At 41.1% G+C, this 21,119-nt stretch overlaps 1 protein-coding gene across 2 annotated transcripts in view; it reads left to right on the forward strand.

Annotated features, from left to right (window-relative positions):
• The window catches only part of taf1 (TAF1 RNA polymerase II, TATA box binding protein (TBP)-associated factor), a 240,835-nt gene that overhangs the window by 123,427 nt on the left and 96,289 nt on the right, over positions 1 to 21,119 (forward strand). For both annotated transcript variants that reach the window (XM_084319907.1, XM_084319908.1), the window contains exons 15-20: positions 1,804 to 1,977; positions 3,123 to 3,227; positions 3,840 to 4,040; positions 4,434 to 4,575; positions 18,490 to 18,620; positions 20,815 to 20,895. In XM_084319907.1, coding sequence (XP_084176033.1) covers positions 1,804 to 1,977; positions 3,123 to 3,227; positions 3,840 to 4,040; positions 4,434 to 4,575; positions 18,490 to 18,620; positions 20,815 to 20,895 — 834 coding nt within the window. The remainder of the gene's footprint in view (positions 1 to 1,803; positions 1,978 to 3,122; positions 3,228 to 3,839; positions 4,041 to 4,433; positions 4,576 to 18,489; positions 18,621 to 20,814; positions 20,896 to 21,119) is intronic.

The raw sequence follows: 21,119 nt of genomic DNA on the forward strand, positions 1-21,119 counted from the left end.
CTCAAAGGGAAGCAACATTAGTGCACACAGACACCAAAAGACTATTCTAATTAAGATTACTAGCACAAACTAAAGATCAAATTGGTAGAAAGGGAAAAAGACACTGCTTCAACCATCTCCTCTAGCAACTGTGACAGTGCATGTGTGGGTCAGCAAGTGCCTTTGAGCTGCCAGGCAGGTATCCAATCAGCGGTAATCAGCTAATTAGCAGCCATCACCTGCATGCACAGTGACACAGGAGTAATCAAGATCATGGTACATAACAAGGAGCAACAATACATTGGACCATGTCTACACCAACATATACTGTAGGAGCAACAATACATTGGACCATGTCTACACCAACATATACTGTAGGAGCAACAATACATTGGACCATGTCTACACCAACATATATACTTCCTGTGTATCACTTGTGCCGCCGACTCAGATTCCCCTAGGTTAAAAAATAAATACGCAATTTAAATCAGAAAATGTTCCATGTTGACTATTTCTGACTTCTGACAAGTTTTTTTCCATTAACTAAAAATAGACAAAAATGTCATCCGTTTTCGTCGACTAAATCTAGACTAAAACAAAAAAGACAAAATTGAGACAAAAACTGACTAAGACTAAAATGCTCAGACATTTAGTTGACTAAAACTGACTAAACGAAAATAAATGAAGATGACTAAATATGATGAAAACGAAAAAGGAGCACTTGACACATGACTAAGACTAAAACTAAAATGAAAATAGCTGCCAAAATGTACGCACGCTCACGGAGCGATCTCCCTCTCTCTATCTGTCTCTATCTCGCCACCTGCATTTACACACAATCGCGAGTCAAGCTGCTCACACACGTGCGCTCACGGAGCGATCTCTCCTCTCTCTCTCTCCCTCTCACTCACCCGCTCGTTCTCTCTCGCTCTCTCACGCTGTGTGGGTGACTGTCACTCAAAGCGCATTGCTAGTATGGGTGGAGCCCAGCCAAAAACAGCTTGGAATGTTGAGTGTAGAAAATGCTGCTCGAAAGTACTTGATTAGAAATACAAAACAATGAATTAAAAAAAATAAAAATAAAACGTACAGATGTGTTCCATAGACTGCCCAAATAGTGCCCAAATAGTGAAAGGAATAGCAAAATAGGGGACCTTTAACGTTACATTGCCTCCACTCTGTCTCCACTCATCAAAAAAGTAGTTTGGTGCAGCCAGGATGGCTTGAGTATTTTGAGTCCATGTACACATCTCGCAAACCAGCTGCATCGCAAGATAAACACACACACATCTGAAGGGATTTTAGAACAAGACTTGTTTTTGCGCTAGATTTCTGTTTCAGTGGCAAAAACAACCACTTTTAGTGGACGTACGTTACTTGGTAACCAAATAAAAATAAGGGAATTATTTTCAGCATGTCCGTATGAATAGTCTATGAATGCTACGCAAAGTGGGTGTCATGTTGTCAGCATTTGTTTTCACTAGCTGTGTTCCAACACAACAAACTTTTCGCGGTAACGTTTACTCCTCTCCAACTCTTCCACTGTCTTCCTGCAACTACTCACGCCTCGTGGGATTTCAGAGCGAGTTCTCTGTTCAGTGGCAAAAACAAGCACTTTTAGTGGACGTACTTAGTAACCAAATAAAAATGTAATAGTAATTCGAGTTCAGTTGAAACGGCAAGTGCTCGAGTAATCGATCGTTCAGGTCCATCCTTAGTCAGATGTTTCAAATATACTCCAGAGTGGAATACACAGTGGGATCTTTTCTTCTCCTCTAGAGTAGAGGGGTGTAATCAGCGCCTGCTGTATCTTCTTGTCTGCAGATGCGAGAGCAGGAGCGGCAGGCCTCAGGCGGAGGAGACATGTTCTTCATGAGGACTTCCCAGGACCTGACGGGCAAAGACGGAGACCTGATCCTGGCAGAGTACAGTGAAGAATACCCTCCTCTCATTATGCAAGTCGGCATGGCGACCAAGATCAAGAACTACTACAAGAGGGTGGGTCCAGACATCTCCTTTTACCCGTCAGTCACTCATAATAAGATTAGATTCAGATTTATTGTCATTATACAGCACAAGTACAGTACAACGAAAAGAAGTTTGGCATTCAACCAGAGTGCAAATGTAACAGTAAAGTGCAATAGAAATATACAATGTACAGGTGATTAAACTGGATATAAAATATATAAATGAGCACTAATGAGTGGACTAGTATGATTATGTACAGTGATAAAGGTATGAAGACACTATGGTAGTAAGTCATACTGACCAGTGGTATAACTAGTAAGAGTAGGTAAGGGATATGTACAGATATAGATATAGTATACAGGTATGTAAAAAGGATTCTATGCAAATATATCCAATAAGTTGGATATATTTGTTAAAGACGTATGTTGCCTGGCCCGGAGATATTGCAAGTAGTTAGGACTCCTGCCATACCCGATCTCCCTGTCTCAATTCACTTTCAATTAATATAAATTCAAAATTCAAACGAATAACTATTTACGTGTTGATGATAGAATAGAACATCTACATGACATACACTCACATTCACGTAGCCTTCTCTGTCTGCATACCATATTCACACACACACACACGCACGCACACATACACACACATGCATGCACAGACACACTGTATCGTTGCACTGTCTTGTACTGTGTAATGACAATAAAGTGAATCCAATCCAATGCACAGACACACTTACAACCACATAGCCTCCTCATAGTCTGCATATCATATCTATAACTCATAGTCTATTATGTCAAGGTACCACTTAGTTTTGTCTACTCTCCTGCATAGCTACTTTTAGCATGGTGTTGTTAGCTCACCATTCTACAGAGATCTAGGCTATAGAACCCATTGCTGTCAATCTGTCCATGAACTCTGTCCTTAATCAAAGACTAAAATGATTCTGCGTCACTTGTCAGTAGCTTGGATGGTACAACCTTTTCATGCCAAACTTGGTTTTCCAACATTTTAACTTGAAAGAAAATGCACTTTCCAAATTAATTTACTTGAAAGTTAATCGATCCCCAACCCTGCTCCCTTGCAGCCTTGCTACTCTCAGTGGACTGACCATAGCCCCTTATAGAAGTGTTTGGTTTGGTTATGACATTTTTCTCTCCTCCCCCTCTCTTCAGAAACCCGGGAAAGATCCCGGAGCTCCAGACTGTAAATATGGCGAGACAGTGTACTGCCACACGTCCCCCTTCCTGGGTTCCCTGCACCCGGGTCAGCTGCTGCAGGTCAGTTTTGTTCCCGAGTCCACAGCCACGAGGCACCGCACTGGTACCGGTGCTGGTACTGGATATTCAGGCTAAAACAGGGTATCTTATCGGGAGGGTTCCCCCCAAACCTGATGCAAAGACCTACATGCTAGACGTCAAACATCAAAGCAACGCTACTTGATTATTATAAACCTTTAAAATGTTTGACATGCAGCAGCATGTTAGATCTCTCTAATAGATACAATGGATTATATCTCAATCATCTTTATCCAAAGTTCACAGTCCAAAGTCTACACTGTTCAGTAAACATAATGGATTGGAAGGTATCGCAAGCGATATTGGCTGTAAAAATGTATGTATTGTATGTATTGTTGTGTATCCTCAACAGTCACTGGTTTATTGTTAAATGTCACTGTTATGTGTTCCTTCTGGGGTGTTCTGGTGGCTCATTGGGGTAATACACATACTATGTACTTGCATCGTTGTGGGTATGAATCCAGTGTAAAACCTATATGTGAACTCCTCATCTGTCACACCTATCTTGTCACCAACTCTTATCTGATAAAGCAAAAATGCCACAAACATAATGTTAATAGAATATATATCGTTTTTTTTAATTAATTTTTTTAGGCGTTTGAGAACAACCTGTTCCGTGCCCCCATCTACCTGCACAAGATGCCAGAGACAGACTTCCTGATTCTGCGCACGCGGCAGGGCTACTTCATCCGAGAGGTGGCCGACATTGTGGTGGTGGGTCAGCAGTGTCCCCTCTTCGAGGTTCCCGGGCCCAACTCCAAGAGGGCCAACACCCACATCAGAGACTTCCTGCAGGTGTGTTGATGACGCTGTTGCCTCGCTTTGAAGCAGACAATAGTAACAAACGAATCCTCGATGGGTCTGTAAACACTGGGTCTCGTGCCTGGTTTTTAAAACACCAAGCCTGTAAGAAGTTGATCTCAATTTGTGCACTCTCTCTGCACCTTTGTTGTATTGCACTTTCAGTTTGACTGTTATCTTGCTTTGGGATGTATGTTGTGTCTGGAACTATGTTGTGTCTGAATGAAAAAATCTCACAGCATGATGTTACACAAATGGCCCTTCCACACAAACACACCACCCTGCAGTGAGGTGCTGCGTTGTCTGTTTATATCTGAACGTAACCTGGTTATAAATAAAGGTCTGTCTGTGCTGTTTCTTACACTATTCTTGTTGTGCCATCTACAGGTGTTCATCTACCGCTTGTTCTGGAAGAGTAAAGATAGGCCGCGAAGGATCCGCATGGAGGACATAAAGAAAGCCTTCCCCTCGCATTCAGAGAGCAGCATCCGCAAACGCCTCAAGCTCTGTGCCGACTTCAAGCGTACAGGTTCGTTTTTAAAAAAACAACAGGGCTTTTGAGGTGATGAAATCACTGCGCCCAGGCAGCAGTGGTTCGGCAAAAAATAGTTCCTAGTATATATCTGCTTAGAAAACAAAAATGTCAAATTTTCATTTAAAAAATGTTCACGTGGTAAATACACAGGTCGCGAAACAAAGCGGGGCTTGCAAATCACTTTTGATGCTCCAAGGTGTTTTAATTGTGACAAAAAATATTTAAATACACAGGTCACAACATGTTTACAGGAAAGTTTTGGAGTTGTATTTGGAGTGTATTGGGGGTGACTGTTGGGAACTAGGCTACACTGGCACACCTACTTCCAGTGAATGACGCTAAGCTAGGCTAACGGTGCGGCTGTTCCCTAAGCCTAATGCATGCACAGAGAAGAAAATGACTTGTCTAACTCCAGGGTAGATGGCAAATAAGCTAGTTTCCCCAAAAGTTGGCGTGTTCCTTTAACAGGTTCAGCGCCAGAGGTCGCTATGGGCGTATGGCCGTTGTGTGCCAGCGCTTTGTTCAATGGGGATAAATGCCGGTGTTTGCAGTGCTAAAACTATATTAAATATTATAGCTATGGATCTAATAACATAGTCGATTGTCAGTGAGTTTCTTCCGGTCAACATGCAAAAAACTGATAATTTTTTCATCCATACATTTTCGTTTTATACCGTGGTGAATATGAGTATAGTTTTAGAGTGACCTGTGTAATCCCGGGAAACGACGGCAAACAGCGTTTTACTGCATTTCATTATAAATCGTGCCATTTCTCGCCTGGATCAATAATCAATCTGAAATCAACGCTAGATTATCGGTATTATGTTTCATCATGCATTCAAGAAAGGGTGGGGGGGGGGGTCGTTTTTCTATGCTTCCATCGCCACCAACAGGACACACACACACCTCAGGGAAAAAATTATCGGATCAACGCAAGATTGATAACATATAGTCCTTACCTTGTCTATGATGTACTGCAAAAAGAATAATCCAATTATCTGATCACCATTCCAAATACTGATTGAGATTGTGTGTCCAACGTAATCCAGCATTGAACATGAACGGGGGGGCGGGGACCCTCGTCGATGCCATCCCTATAAGCGATTGTCTTGCCGGAGTATTTAGACCCCGCCCGCATGCTGCAGCTCGCCCCAGAAAACAAACCACATCGTTTCAAATGGAGTGCAATAGCATCCGCAAGGCGTTAGGCGGCGGTATTGGCCGTTTGCAATCTCAGAGCCATTCCCAATGATAACATCAGGCTGGATGGATGAATTATGAATGGATATAGCGAATAAAAGAAATAACGATTAAACCCCGACTTTTCTCGGGTTTGGCGCTCAATTGATGGCGAGTTAAACCGAAATATGTCAGGTCTGGCGTCCAATGTGTTAACACTTTGAGAGCCAGCCGTGTTTTCCTATTTACCCCCTTGAATGCCGCCACCCACTTCAATGATAGAGCTCTCATATTTGCGAACGCATAAACTACATCTTAAATTATGGCTATGTGTCTAATGTGGCCGTCGCTTATCAATGACTTGTTTGCAGTCAACATTGTCGAAACGGATTGTTTTTTAATCTGTTCATTTCCGTTTTATACCATTTTGAAAAACGCTTGTTTCTTGAAACTTCCAGAAGATTTCAGAAGATTCTGTGATAAACGCCCTTTACTGTATACACAAAACACGTTGTCATTTTTCTGCCTATTTATTAATTGTTTTCAAATAAACGCTAGATTATTGATAGTATATGTGTACTTACGCACGCTATAGAAGCGGGCTGAAAAATCTAATCTTATTTCCTGATCGCACACACACACAGTGTTAATTTTGTTGACTAAATTGATGACGAAAGATGTTCGTCAACGAAGGTTTTTTTCATGACGACAACGAGACGTGACGTCACGTTATTGAATACCATGTGACGCTAACGAGACTAAATAGTTTATTAAATATCGTTGACCACAACTGACGACACAAAAATGTAATTTACAAAAACCAGGACGAAATTTCTCTTCATGTATGTTGATATTGTTGACTAAAACAAGACGAGACAAACTAATTATAACTTTTCTTAATGCCATCGTCCCGACAGAACAGTGTGACGGCTGACGGGAGCTCTGTGTTATTAGCATTAGCTGGAGCTATTTGAAAAGCTAGTTTTAGCTGAACGTTACCTTGGCTAAAGTTGGGACTATTCATAATCCAGCTGCAGACCTGCAAGCAAAGTACAGCAAGTTGGCAAAGGAGTATTCCAAGGTAAATCACTTTGTCACCAGTAACGTTACATTGTTTGAATTTCCATCTAGATTGCGTTAGCTAGTGGCTAAGCTAGCTCACGCTAATGTGGCTAACTGATCTGATCGACCTCTCGCACACAATTAATGACATAATGCAGACAGCCATACCGGTGACAATGTTTAGCTTTTAGTGCCAAATGATAAGAGTCTGAGGCGGAGTCTCAAAAGAGAATGTTGAATATTTATTTTGCATTAAAAATCACAACAGTGCCTCTGCTAGGAGCTAACTGAACCGGAGCATTCTGGATAGGAAGTGCGCAACAACGTTTAACGTCCGTGTGGAACCAATGTGCCAACAACCTTTCCGTGGGTGAAGCATAGTTGAGCATAGTTGTCATTTAATGATACTAATACTAATCTATACAATCACCTGTTGTTGAATAAATACCATTACTTTCTAGTTATTACTAAAAAACAGTAAAACAGTAGCTGTAAAAAAGAAAAGAAAAAAAGTTTTATAATTTATATAATATAATATATATATCTTTTTTATGTATGCACTGGTATCGGATCAGTATAACCAGACCTAGACCACCTCTAACTCTAACCCCTAACCAGACCTAGACCACCTCTAACTTTAACCCCTAAGTTATGGTTGTGACTTAGAGGTGGTCTAGGTCCGGATAGGGGGTAAGAGTTGGTCTAGCCCTTTACATCCATCTATCTAAATAATAATAATAAATTATAATGAATGCTTAACTACCCCTAAGTTACCCTAACCAGACCTAGACCACCTCTAACTCTAACCACTAACCAGACCTCTTCCATGTGGCACTTTAACACTGACCTCCGAATGTGATTTTATATAATGTTTTTATGCAAGCAGATTGCAATCAGTGTGTACTACTACTAGTACTACTGTGTGTTCTGTTTACTTAGTTTACAGTATCCTGTTATAGAATAAACCGCTGCCAGACACAGCAGAGAGAGAGAGGACAGACATGACAGAGAGGACAGACACAGCAGAGAGAGGACAGACATGGCAGAGAGAAAGGAAAGACACAGCAAACAGAAGACAGACAGAGTTCAGCGTCATCTCTCTGGTCAGAAACAACGTCACCACATCCGTAATGCTCTCTTTGATGCATACATTGGACCATGTCTACACCAACATATACTGTAGGAGCAACAATACATTGGACCATGTCTACACCAACATATACTTCCTGTGTATCACTTGTGCCGCCGACTCAGATTCCCCTAGGTTAAAAAATAAATACGCAATTTAAATCAGAAAATGTTCCATGTTGACTATTTCTGACTTCTGACAAGTTTTTTTCCATTAACTAAAAATAGACAAAAATGTCATCCGTTTTCGTCGACTAAATCTAGACTAAAACAAAAAAGACAAAATTGAGACAAAAACTGACTAAGACTAAAATGCTCAGACATTTAGTTGACTAAAACTGACTAAACGAAAAATAAATGAAGATGACTAAATATGATGAAAACGAAAAAGGAGCACTTGACACATGACTAAGACTAAAACTAAAATGAAAATAGCTGCCAAAATTAACACTGCACACACACACACACACACACACACACACACACACACACACACACACACATAGGGCCCACGTTGATATCTCTGTGAAAAAAGCTCTGATTATCCTAAGACTGGTCAAATAGATTCCTTACCTCAGATCAGATGTTCTCCAATTCCTGATCGCCATTCCAAATATCGATCGCGTTTATTGATCCAACGCTAGGTGCTCGAACACATTATTCCACGCTGTTCTGCGGGACCACAAATACTGCAATCGGCTCCGGTTACTTGCCTGAGAAATAGAATTTGGATTCCGGACTGTTTTTTCCCCATGTGGTTCATTCTCTCTCTTGATATTATTTTTATTCAGTGTTTCAACAGATACAAACAAAGCAGACAGGACAGAAAAAATCAAGACATCACAGCGACAAATAAAAAAATATATACCCCCCCCCCCCCTTAAAAAATACAAAAAAAAAAAAAACAAGACAACCAGTCACTCCTTCGTGTCTCTTACCAGTGTTAGACATAGACATATCAAATATTGAGAATATATATCTATAATAGACATTCAGTCCACATAGTCCAGTTATAGTCTTTGTACAAAATACCATCAGGTCATCAAGAGTCCCTTTAGTTGATGCCTATAGAGCAATGAGCCGAGGGAAGAAACGTCACACAACAATCACATAGCAAAAACAAAACACAAAAAAATATTGTTTTATTGTTTTAGATATCTACAGTATATATTGTATCTAGTCGTTTGTTAGTTTTAAGATAGGTAGTCAAGAAAAAGGTTGCCAAATGTCTTTAAATTTGCTGGGTTGCCCTGCGTTCTCATAGCGTATTCTCTCCATGTGTAGCATATTAATGAGTTCTGTCAACCAGGTTTGGAAAAGTGGTACTGTTTCTTTGTTCCATAGCATTACAATGCATTTCTTTGCAATTACCATGCCATACTGTATAGTCTGTATCTCAGAGTAATTGAGTGTTGTCATATTATGTGACCAGCCAAAGACAGCCACTGTTGTGAAGGATCAGATTAAACCGAATATATATATTTATTTATGGATATATATTTAATAGTATTTGTATATCGTTTGATATCCCCTGTATATTCCTTGTACAATATGCACTGAATATCCCTTTAGTCTACTAACAGCCCATAATAGTTTCATTCTACCATTGGACGAGAACCTGGCGCCAGCAGCCATGCCCCTTGGTTCAAGTTCAATTGTGCCGACAAACATGTCGTTACAAGCCCGGTTCCGCGTAGGAATACGTCTGGCGGAATACGAATGGTACTATTTGTTCACAGCGCATATATATATGGCGCAAGTAAAGTAGAACTTTCTTTTAGTCCATTAGTCCTTTACCCTCCAACCTAGTAACAGACGCGAAGCCTCACCCACGACGCACGTGTGGTGCAGTAAGGCCTACTTGGCCTCAGAATAGGCATTGAGACATCGTGTGGATTAATAGTTGAATTGTCATAGTTTGGCACTATACCGTCGAGTGGGACGTATTTCTATTAAGTTAATAATAGTCTATTATGTATGGTGCATCGTTCGGTTAGAGTTATAAAGTGAGCAGTACCCCCATCGTTCCTGACGTTATCTGGAGTCTTAACCAGGCTGGGCAGACCACGTGTGGTGCTTGCATCCGAGGAGCTCCGGGCCAGGACGAGTGGACCTGTACGTTGGATTACTTTACCCGGACGACGGCGAGCCTTCCACGGCTTGGATTATCTACATGCTTTGGGTGCTTTGATTATTCCATGGATAACGGCCAACACTGCTGAGTGTTGGAACTACCCCCCCGAGAGGAGTCCAGGTGAGACGGCGCTCTACCCTGAGTGAGGTCGCCTCACGTCTCTTCGTTGTGGACCGGCAGCTACCGTCCACCAGAGGGCCCAGCTGTATTCATCTGCGGACCGAGGTTCTGTGGGCACCGTGTTCAGCACTCTGAATTCTCCCAAGAAATCGTCGGCCAGATGGGATACCGCCAGCGGCTCTCCTAACCCCCCCTACTGTCTTACAACCAGCGGGACCCCCCTTTAGTGTATCCAGCTATAATCATTTAAGTACCATCGCTATAGTTCCCTAAATAACCAGGTTGTATACTTGCTCCCTGCGTAACCAGAGATTGGACATTCAATGTTGATTTACCTACGAATACTCATTTGCCTTACAAGTGCATTTCAAATCATAAATGTCATTAAGTGAACGTTGTATATACCCTTTGCTATATAAAATATTCGATTTATACATTTGTGTGGACTTCGTTTCATCAGGTGGGAAAGTGTTCATCATATCTATATCATGTACTGGATGGCCAGAAGTTAAAGTACAAGCGGTAGTGGTTTAATAATACCGTACTTATCAATACAGTCAGGGAATTGTACCCCTCAGTTACAGCCACTATTGGGTCTGGGGGAAAGTCATGGGTGTAGATGTTTGAGTAGCATTGGAACACCTCACTCCAGAACCTATGGAGCTTCGGGCAAAACCAGAAGAGGTGACCCAGTGAGCCCTCAGCAGATTTACATCTGGTACAGAGTGGTGAGACTGAGGGGTATATTGAGTGCAATCTTGTACAAGAATAATGAAGTCTATGCATCATCTTAAATTGAATCAACTGATGTCTGGAATTAATAGAACAAGAGTGGATACTGCGGAGGCCCTCATCCCAGGTGTCTATTGGAATGTCCACCTGGATATCTCTATCCCAGGACCTCAAGCATTGTGTAGATGGAATATAGTGTTCTGTAAATTAGTCTACAAACTTGGATATCAGGCCTTTGGTATTGGGCTCTGTAGTCATGAGGGAATATATCACAGCAATTGGTGTATAAGTTTCAAAATGGGGAATATTTAAACTAACATAGTTCCTAATTTGTAAATATTGAAAGAAATTAGTGGGGGGGGGGGCTCATATAGAGTTGGGAAAATGAGGCAAAATGACCATCTATGTAAAGGTTTTCTATAGAGACTATTCCTTTTCCCTTCCATTTGAAAAAAATTTGGTCTGATTGTGAAGGGGGGAAAGCATGGTTTTGACAGATGGGCGTACAGACCGACATCTCTGGTAATTTAAAGACTTTTCTGATCTGGTACCATATTTTCAACAAGTTCTTTATCATAAAGTTGTCTCTTATAGCGGCCCCAAGGGATCTTTTTGTTGCAAAGAGAAGTGCTGGGAGAGAGATACTACTAGCATTCTGTTCTATGGCCACCCATGCAGGGGTGGTAGTGGTGGTCTCACCAGGGTATGAGTCCTGCCAGTAGACCAGAGCTCTTGCATTGGCTGCCCAGTAGTAGTGTTGAAACATGGGTAAGGCAAGGCCTCCCATATTTGTAGGCTTGCACAGGTGATTTTTGGAAATACGGTGTGTTTTGTATCCCCAAATGAAAGACCTAATAAGAGTGTCAAGGGACTTAAAAAATGCTTTTGTTAAAAGAATTGGCAGGTTCTGGAACAGATATAGAAATCTGGGTAGAGTGACCATTTTTATTGCATTAATACGGCCTATCATAGACAATGGGAGAATTCTCCATTTCTCTACATACATTTCAATTTCTCTAACATTGGTTAATAGTTTAATTTATACAGGAGTTTGTGATTCCTAGGAATAACAACTCCAAGATAGTAAATGTTATCTGTAATTCTAAAGGGCAGGTTCTGGAGGAATCCTGAATTCAGGCTGTCAGTAAGTGGCATAAATTCACTCTTTTGCCAGTTTATAGTGTATCCAGAGAGTCTGCCAAATCTTTCAACAAGGTCTAATAAAGGCGGTAGAGATTCTTCTGGGTGTGACAGGTAAACAATCACATCGTCTGCGTATAAAGAAATGTAGTGCTCAATTCCACCTAGTTTCACAGGTGTAATGGAAGGGTGGTTTCTAATGCTAATGGCGAGGGGTTCGATTGCAATGGCAAAGAGTAAAGGAGATAATGGGCAGCCTTGGCGTGTACTACGGTGAAGGGCAAAGGGTGGTGATTTATTGCAGTTGGTCAGGACTGATGCAGTGGGGTGAGAGTATAACATTGCAACCCACGAAGCAAAGTCCCTGCCCAAACCAAACTCTTCTATCACAGACTGAATATAGTTCCACTCAACTTGGTCGAAAGCTTTTTGTGCGTCAAGGGCCAGGATAGCTGTGTTTATATCTTTTTTATATTTGCCATATGTGATGTTCAGTAGTCGCCGAACATTGAAAAAAGAAAACCTCCCGGGAATGAAGCCGGTTTGATCAGGATGAATTATGGCCATTATACATTTATTGAGCCTGTTAGCTAGAATTTTGGTGAACACCTTTAAGTCGTTTCCAAGGAGGGCAATAGGGCGGTACGATGAGGGGTCAGTTTCCTCTTTACCTTTTTTCAAAATTAAAGATATATTAGCTGTGTGGAGAGAATCAGGTAGGCATTCAGTTTGTATGGAATGTTTAAACATCCGCAACATTAACACTTTGATTACCAGCCATGCGTTGCCCTTACCCCCGTTAAATGCCACCACCCACTTCAATGATAGCGTTGTGAACGCATAATCTCTGTCTTAAATTATGTCTATGTGTCTAATCTGCCCGTCGTTTATCAATGACTTGTTTGCAGTCAACATTGTCGAAACGGATTGTTTTTTAATCGCTTCATTTCCGTTTTATAGCATTTTGAAAAGTCCTCGTTTTCAAGGAAAATATAAAGATTCCGTCATAAAAGGCATTTACTGGAATATTCTGGAATACACAAAAAACTTTTACATTTTTCGGCCTATTTATGAATCGTTTTCAAATAAACGCTAGATTATCGATAGTATATGTGTACTTATGCACGCTATAGAAGCGGGCTGAAATATCGATTATCTCATTTCCTGATGGCTCGCACAGCCACACACACACACATGCATAGGGCAAACGCTGATATATAGGTGAAAATAGCTCTGATTATCCCAAGACTGGTCAAATAGATTCCTTACCTCAGATCAGATGTTATCCAAAAAGATTATTCCAATTCCTGATCGCCATTCCAAATATCGATCGCGTTTATTGATTCAGCATTGGGTACTGTAAATACATAATCCACGTGTTTTCCAAGCCAGCGATCACAATGGATTCTTCAGTTGGCTCGACGGAAAAGTAAAATGAGGAAACTGGCCCGCCCCCCCCCCCCCATCAGTCTAAAGTAATGGGGTGCAGTTACACAGGGAGAGACGATAGGGGGCGGTATCTTCCCAATTGAGCTCAGAGAGAGAGTGCAACACTAACCTGAGGCTTGTTTGATGAAATATGAATTCAAATCGCCAATAAAAAAAAATACGACAAACAAACGCTATATAGCGTTGGCGGGTGGCTGGCATCCAAAGTGTTAAGGGAGCAACATATTCTTTATAGAATTCTATAGAAAAACCATCAGGGCCGGCAGCTTTACCATTAGGGAAGCCTTTGATTGCTGTAGTGTAAACACTTCCTGCAATGATATTTCTGCATTCAGTGTATTACGTGCGGTTTCGCTCAGTTTTGGGAGTTGTAGAGAGCGAAGGAAACTGCTAATGTCCGATTGGCTGGCAGTGCTCTGTGAGGTATAGAGCTTCTCATAAAAGTCCTTAAAACATTTGTTAATTTCCTCTGGGCTGGTAATGAGGGACCCGGAGCTTGATTTTATCTTATGAATAGCTCTTTTGGCCTGGGTACCTCTCAGCTGACGTGCCAATAATGAGCTTGGTTTATCTGCTAACTCAAATTGTTTGTGCTTTAATTTTAATAACATTACACTTATTTGACTAGAAAGGATAGTGTTGTATTCATACTTGAGTTTCATAATATTACTTAAAGCAGGAGAGGATGGAGCATCTCTATATGTCTTCTCAAGAACAGGGAGCAAAGTTTCAATTTCTAATAATCTTTTTCTGCTATTTCTTTTTATTGCAGACTCATGATATTACATGTCCACGTATAACAGCTTTAAATGTCTCCCATAGGACTGAGTCAGATACATCTTTAGTGTCATTTAAACGGATATATTCTTTGACAATGGTAGAAAATCGTTGACAGAACTGAACATCATTAAGCAGAGTTGGATTGAAACGCCAGCTATACTGTGATTTTCTCACTCCAAAATCAATCGACGCTGTAACTGGGCAGTAGTCTGAAATTAAAATATTGTGATATTTGGAGGAGATAATATTGGATGTTAATTTGGAATCCGTTATGAAATAGTCTATCCTTGTATATGATTTATGTACTTGTGAAAAAATCTCTGTCTGGAGAAATCTCTGTCTGTGGGGTGCTGTAGTCTCCAGATGTCTACAAGATTCAGTGACAAGTTGTTTAATACTGTAGTGGAGTTAAGAGGAGTGGCTGGGCGAGAAGTGTGCCTGTCCATAAATGGGTCCAGAATGCAATTAAAATCTCCACCCACTATTAGATGTGTAGTTGACAAGTCAGGTAATAGGTTAAAAATACTTCGAAAAAAACCAGGGTCATCAAAGTTTGGGGCGTATAAATTTAAGAGGGTAACATGAAATGATAACATATTGCCCGTGACAATCAAATAGCGGCCGTTGGGGATCGGCTATGGTAGATATATGTTGGAATGGGATATTTTTGCGCATTAGTATAGCCACCCCTCGCGCCTTTGATGAAAAAGTGGATTGATAGACCTGGCCCACCCAACCGCACCTCAGCTTGTGCGTGTCACAGTGTTTAATATGAGTTTCTTGGAGAAACATAATATCAGCAGACAGCGATTTCAGGTGAGAGAAAACTTTCGATCGTTTAACGGGAGTATTTAACGCTCGGACATTCCAGCTGCCTAAAGTAATATTGCCATCCCTTATCGGTTTGATATTAGCAGTCATCATAATCTGACTTTATAGCGTGAAATCATGAACAATGTAAAAGAGCACAATAACACACATAAACACATCCCATACCTCCCCATCCTCCCGCTTCCCCAAAAGATTAAAAACGAGATATCTCGTCGGCTGGCACTCAACGGTTGGCATGAATTAACAAGATATCTCGTCCGTGCCACTCAAAGTGTTAAAGGTGCTATAGATAAAATCTTTATGTAGTGTAATACCGGTAATATATTTTTTAAATAATACATCCACAGAGGTTTTAGAAAGGTGCAGAATAAAAGTATTGCTTTTCCCCCCAAAATGTTTTTGATTAACACATTCCCTGCCACGAAAATACCGTCTAGAATATAAATATGTTTTTATCGTTTTCTGCAGTAATTCCTAGAACGTGAGATATAGGCATAAACGCATATATAGATGATCAAATGCCGTTTGTTGCCGATCCACGCTATATTAAAAATTTCAACTGTACATGATCCTAAACGTTATGACTGATCATGCGCGGATGAACGGAGGGGGGGAGGTCGTTTATAATTCCGTGATCGTCGTTAAATGCTTTATGTAGTATGGGTGATATATTGATCAGAGAAGTTTGCATGGATAATAATAAACAAACAGGCTGAAAGTAACGTCAGCGTCCTCTTACCGTTCGACGATGAGACTGGAGGAAAAAGATCCCACTTATTTGACGCGATCGCCTAAATCTATTTCCGGTTTGTATAATCATAATACACGGCCAAATCGTATCGATTATTGCGTTATGGCAGCAATCGCTACAGTCCCGCAACAATATGCGAGTGGCCGGACGCATTTCGGAGACGCACCGAGATCGACTCGTCCATTTCCGGTTTGGCAACTCGCCAATCATCCACCAGGGGGCAGTATTGAAGCGTTGCAGAGTTGTGCCGGCTCACACTGCATCAGACCAGGCTCCGTGAGGGAAATATGAATAACATGGCGAAAAAATGAAATATGATCTCAATAACGTTGTACGCCGTGGATTGGCAGAATTAGCATGAACTTGAAACACGTTGTACGATGTTTTTGGCGCAGGATGTGTTAATGAATATCATAAAAAATTATTTTGCGGGTCCAGAATTAATGTTGTTGTTTACATGTTGCGTGGATGTAAAACATTTTTGCAGGTCCAAAATGTATGTTGTTGTTTACATGTTGCGTGTATGTATCCCCTCCCTACTTCCCATTTCCCCACGTTGAATGCACCTGATTGGGTAAATGATATGCTGGTGCGCTTGTGCGACATCTAGTGGCTCAATGTTATCTATAGCACCTTAATTAATGGATAATGCCACAGATTTTCATGATTAAAATGTGTCTTATGTTTTACCTATGGGATGTTCTGTGGTCATAAGAATCAGTCCAAGAGCCTGGGTCATTAGTTTACGCACCTCAGATGCTCTGGTTTTCAGAGCTCTTTTATTTTTCTGACTTTTGACCAAAACCACTACTAAGCGCTAATTTCTGAACAGATTTTTATGAAATTTGGACATGTACTACACAAGACTTTTTCAGCCAAATACGTGAGTAACAGTTTTTTCTACAACTCAAGTTCAGACCTATGTTACTCTTATTTCATTAGCACTAAAAGTGAATTATCTTTATTGCGTCATAAACTTTAGAATGTCATCGTTCAAAAGAGACCAGGCGCATGCATGTGCTATAAGTATTGTAGCTAAGGGGCTACACAACCCTGACTGTATTAAAGATTGTTTAGATTAAACCACTACTAAGGAATATTAATAGCCAGACAGTACAGTTAGAGAAAATGGCGGACACTCAATTGACGGCGCGGGGACAGGGATACCCAGTTAACAGTATTTTAATAGTCATAGCAACATACATATTAATTATCACGGTTCTCTTTTAATAATAGAATGTCAGTGCAGCAAAGTCAGCGGTAATGAATAGTTCCTAGATTACGGATACTCGACCCGGAGCTCTGCAGGGAGTGAGACGAAACGAGGCGATACTGGGAAAAGCAAATGGTGGCTGTAGACGATGAGTTCTCTCTAGAGCTCCTGCCCCAGAGAGAGACTGTAGACTGGTCGGATAATCCTGTCGCCGCTGGAAGAAGGGGTCTCGTACGGAACCGGTCCTTGTAATCCTAGCGCCCGATGGCAGGGTTAATAGCTATTAATCCAAAAGCCCGTTGGCATAGATGGTAGCTAGCTAGCTTTGTTTGTACTTGAAGCTAACCCGAAGACGGTCTCCAATGAGTAGTTATATCCAAACGGCGCTGGGTTTAACTATAAGTCTCTCCACGTTACTTCGCTTACACGAGTCACTATACTGTGCCAATAATGTCTCTACAATATTATAGTTGTATCTAAGTAGCCATTAGCTCTCTATAACGATACACTGCTATCGGTCTGTGTACAACTGTACCGGACGTCTCACACTCTCGCTCTGCTATTTCTCCTGGTATGTTACTGCCGCCGCGGCTGCTTGCACCGTTCACAATATATACTCAAACTGATCCCTATGGGGCTCAGCCGATTCACCTGTACAGAATCAATGCGCTTGCTCTGGGCTTGTCTGAACGTGTCTGAACGTGTCTGAACATGTCTAGAAACCATGTCTAGGGGGCGCGTCTCTGGCGCCTACAACGTCAAGGATGGGACCCAATAAGGCGAGCGAAGAATACTGTTATGCAAACAGATGGCGTAAAGATATATATCTTATATATATAAACAATATATAAGTTATACAAAATAATAAACGCAGACTTTCAGTGTTAATCTGGACCTTCAGAACAAGTATAAAGTATAGTATTTTGGTTTGCAAAAAAAGTATGCAGTCCTCAAGTTCAAGTTTAAAAATTGCCACTTTTGGGGGCACCAATTAAGAGGTTGAGCAATGATGGTGGTGATGGAAGGGAACTAATTTTGTGCAGGGATGGAGGGCTTCCTGAGGCAGAATTATTACAATGGCTGATGGTGCATTTTCTCAATGATGAATCCATATAAAAAAAAAATCTAACCCTAACTAACCTTATTGTAATGCACTTGTCCTAATATACTAACCTACACTGTAGCACTCAACACTTTAATGAACATTGTTACTCAGCTGATAGATTTGTGCCCTTCCTGATGACTTGTCGTACAGAACTTGTAAGTCGCTTTGGATAAAAGCGTCAGCTAAATGACAAAATGTAAATGTAGATGCTAATTTGGCAAATAAGTGCAAAGACGGAAGGGGTGGAATTCCCATTTTTTATGTTGTCCCTCTCCATATCCCAGGGATGGACTCTAACTGGTGGGTGCTGAAGCCTGACTTCAGACTGCCTACCGAGGAAGAGATCAGGGCCATGGCGTCTCCAGAGCAGTGCTGCGCTTACTACAGCATGCTGGTTGCTGAACAGAGGCTTAAGGTAACATAGTGGGTCTAGAGCAGTACTGTACTACTTACTACAGCATGCTGGTCGCTGAACAGAGGCTTAAGGGTAACACTGTGTCTAGAGCAGTACTGTACTACTTACTACAGCATGCTGGTCACTGAACAGAGGCTTAAAGGCCCACTTGCATGTTGTATTTTTGTTCAATAAACAATGTGGACTAGGCAAACGGTGACTTTCATGAAGAGGGGAAAAAAAATTATCGAAATTGACCCAGTTTTAGCGTTTTTATCAAACATTTTGTCCGCCCAACCACAATCACCACGCACGTGCATATTTTAATCCATGTTTTATAGCGTGTGTGTGTCATCTTAATGATGATGTCACACAAGGTATCAGGGCAGCAGGGGGCCTGAGAATCACAGGCAGGTAGTGGCAGGAAGCAAGGAGCATTCTTGTTACTACTACTAGCCGAGGATCTAGTATCTGTTTCACCTAACACTATTGCTCCGTGATCATAGCCATTTATCTCTAAAGCTAACCACTATTTGTAAAAGCCACAACCACGTTACCATATTTGTAAATACTAATGTAAATCATTGTGTCGTTGTACATATTGTGTATATAACGTTAGTAGCTAAGTTAGCTAGCTTGGTAGCCGGCATTCTCGAAACTCCTAATTCCTCCTGGATACCTTTGTCCTCACAAAGTATTCTGCCAGGGAACTTATGGACACGACAGTAGTAGTAGTTATAAGGTGTTTGAGCTTGTAACGTTAACGTTAGTTAGCTATCGTGGTAGCCCGTTTCGTGACTGTGATGCACAGAGTGCATCAGTCATGAAAGGGGCTACTATCGTGCTATCAACATGCCGTGACGTGTAGCTAGCTAGCTAGCTAGCTTGCTAGCCGGCATGATGCGTGCAGTGCCTTGCCCCACAGGTCTGAGAAGAGGACCTGCACATTTTACTCGTTCCCGAAACTCTTCTACATGCTCCGATTTAAAATGGTTCACGACAGTAGACATAATGGTAACGTTAACGTTAGCTAGCTAGCTTGGTACTATGACCCGTGACGGGGATCAGGCGACAGCCTAACAGACCAATAGCGCTGCTGTTCTGAACAACAGGCTGCCTAGTGGTAAATGTACCGGTAGTTCTTTTTTTACGACATTAAAACCCTTATAACTACCTTGTTTCAACCAAAAATGCAGTTGTAGCTGGTCCATCAAAGTCTCTCCGACTTTCTGCACTCGTCAAACTCCATTGTAGTGGATGAGAAGTAGGGGAAAGTTACCTTCAGTGACGCACTGATAGCGTCTGATAAGCTTTTTGATTGGCTCCATACATGTTATTCGTGCATGGACATTTTTAACCCTTTCTGAGTGGAATTTCCGGCATCAAATGGAAAAAAAATTAATAATGAAATTGGATACCAATTATGTAAACTACCCATAATTGAAGAGTAGGGTTTAACCTGCAAGTGGGCCTTTAAGGTAACATAGTGTGTCTAGAGCAGTACTGTACTTACTACAGCATGCTGGTTGCTGAACAGAGGCTTAAGGTAACATAGTGTGTCTAGAGCAGTACTGTACTTACTACAGCATGCTGGTCGCTGAACACAGACTTTAGATATCAACCAAAGGACTGATACCATGTCACATATTAACCAAAGGCCCGATACCACGTCAGATATCAACCAAGGGCCTGATACCATATCAGATATCAACCAAGGGCCTGATACCATATCAGATATCAAACAACTGAAACAAGGGCCTGATACCATATCAGATATCAACTCAAATGTAATTTTCTGCACGAGATGTTAGATCAATATGATGGAGAAAAGGGGTTATAATCTCGATTATTTTATCCATTGATCCAAAATATATCTACCTTTTATTTAATATAAATGAAATGATTCCTCGTTTTGCTGTGGCCCCCACTGCCACCTCAATATAAGGACGTGCTGGTGGTTAGGGCTGGGTGAAATTCACATCACGATGATCATCTGCTCAGTACATACTGTATCACGTTAGCCCACATGTTATACAACATACTAAAGATCTCATTTTGAGAGAAATTCTTGTTAATATGTGGTTGTTGTCATCATTCATTCACGACAACATCACAATATCATAATTCCATCCTGATATAATCCTGGTAAGATAAACGATAATATTTAATCATCGTTCAACCCTGCTGGTGGTCTTAACTTATGTCTCCCATTCAGGATGCTGGATATGGAGAGAAGTCCTTCTTCGCTCCAGAGGAAGAGAATGAGGAAGACTTCCAGATGAAGATTGATGATGAGGTATGGATGGGAAAAAAGTATTTTACTACTATGTACCACTATGTTACTATCATTATACTACTACCAATCATGCTAATATGTCTATAAAACTATGCACAAGAGTGTAATACTCAAGTTCTACACTATTTGACCAAAAATATCACTGACCCTCAGCTGCCAGAGTTGTAACCATCCTGTTGACTTGTTGTTCACAATTTGTAAGTTGCTTTGGATAAAAAAAAATC

This window comes from Notolepis coatsorum (assembly GCF_963971535.1).
Source record: "Notolepis coatsorum genome assembly, chromosome: 8".
NCBI lineage: Eukaryota > Metazoa > Chordata > Actinopteri > Aulopiformes > Paralepididae > Notolepis > Notolepis coatsorum.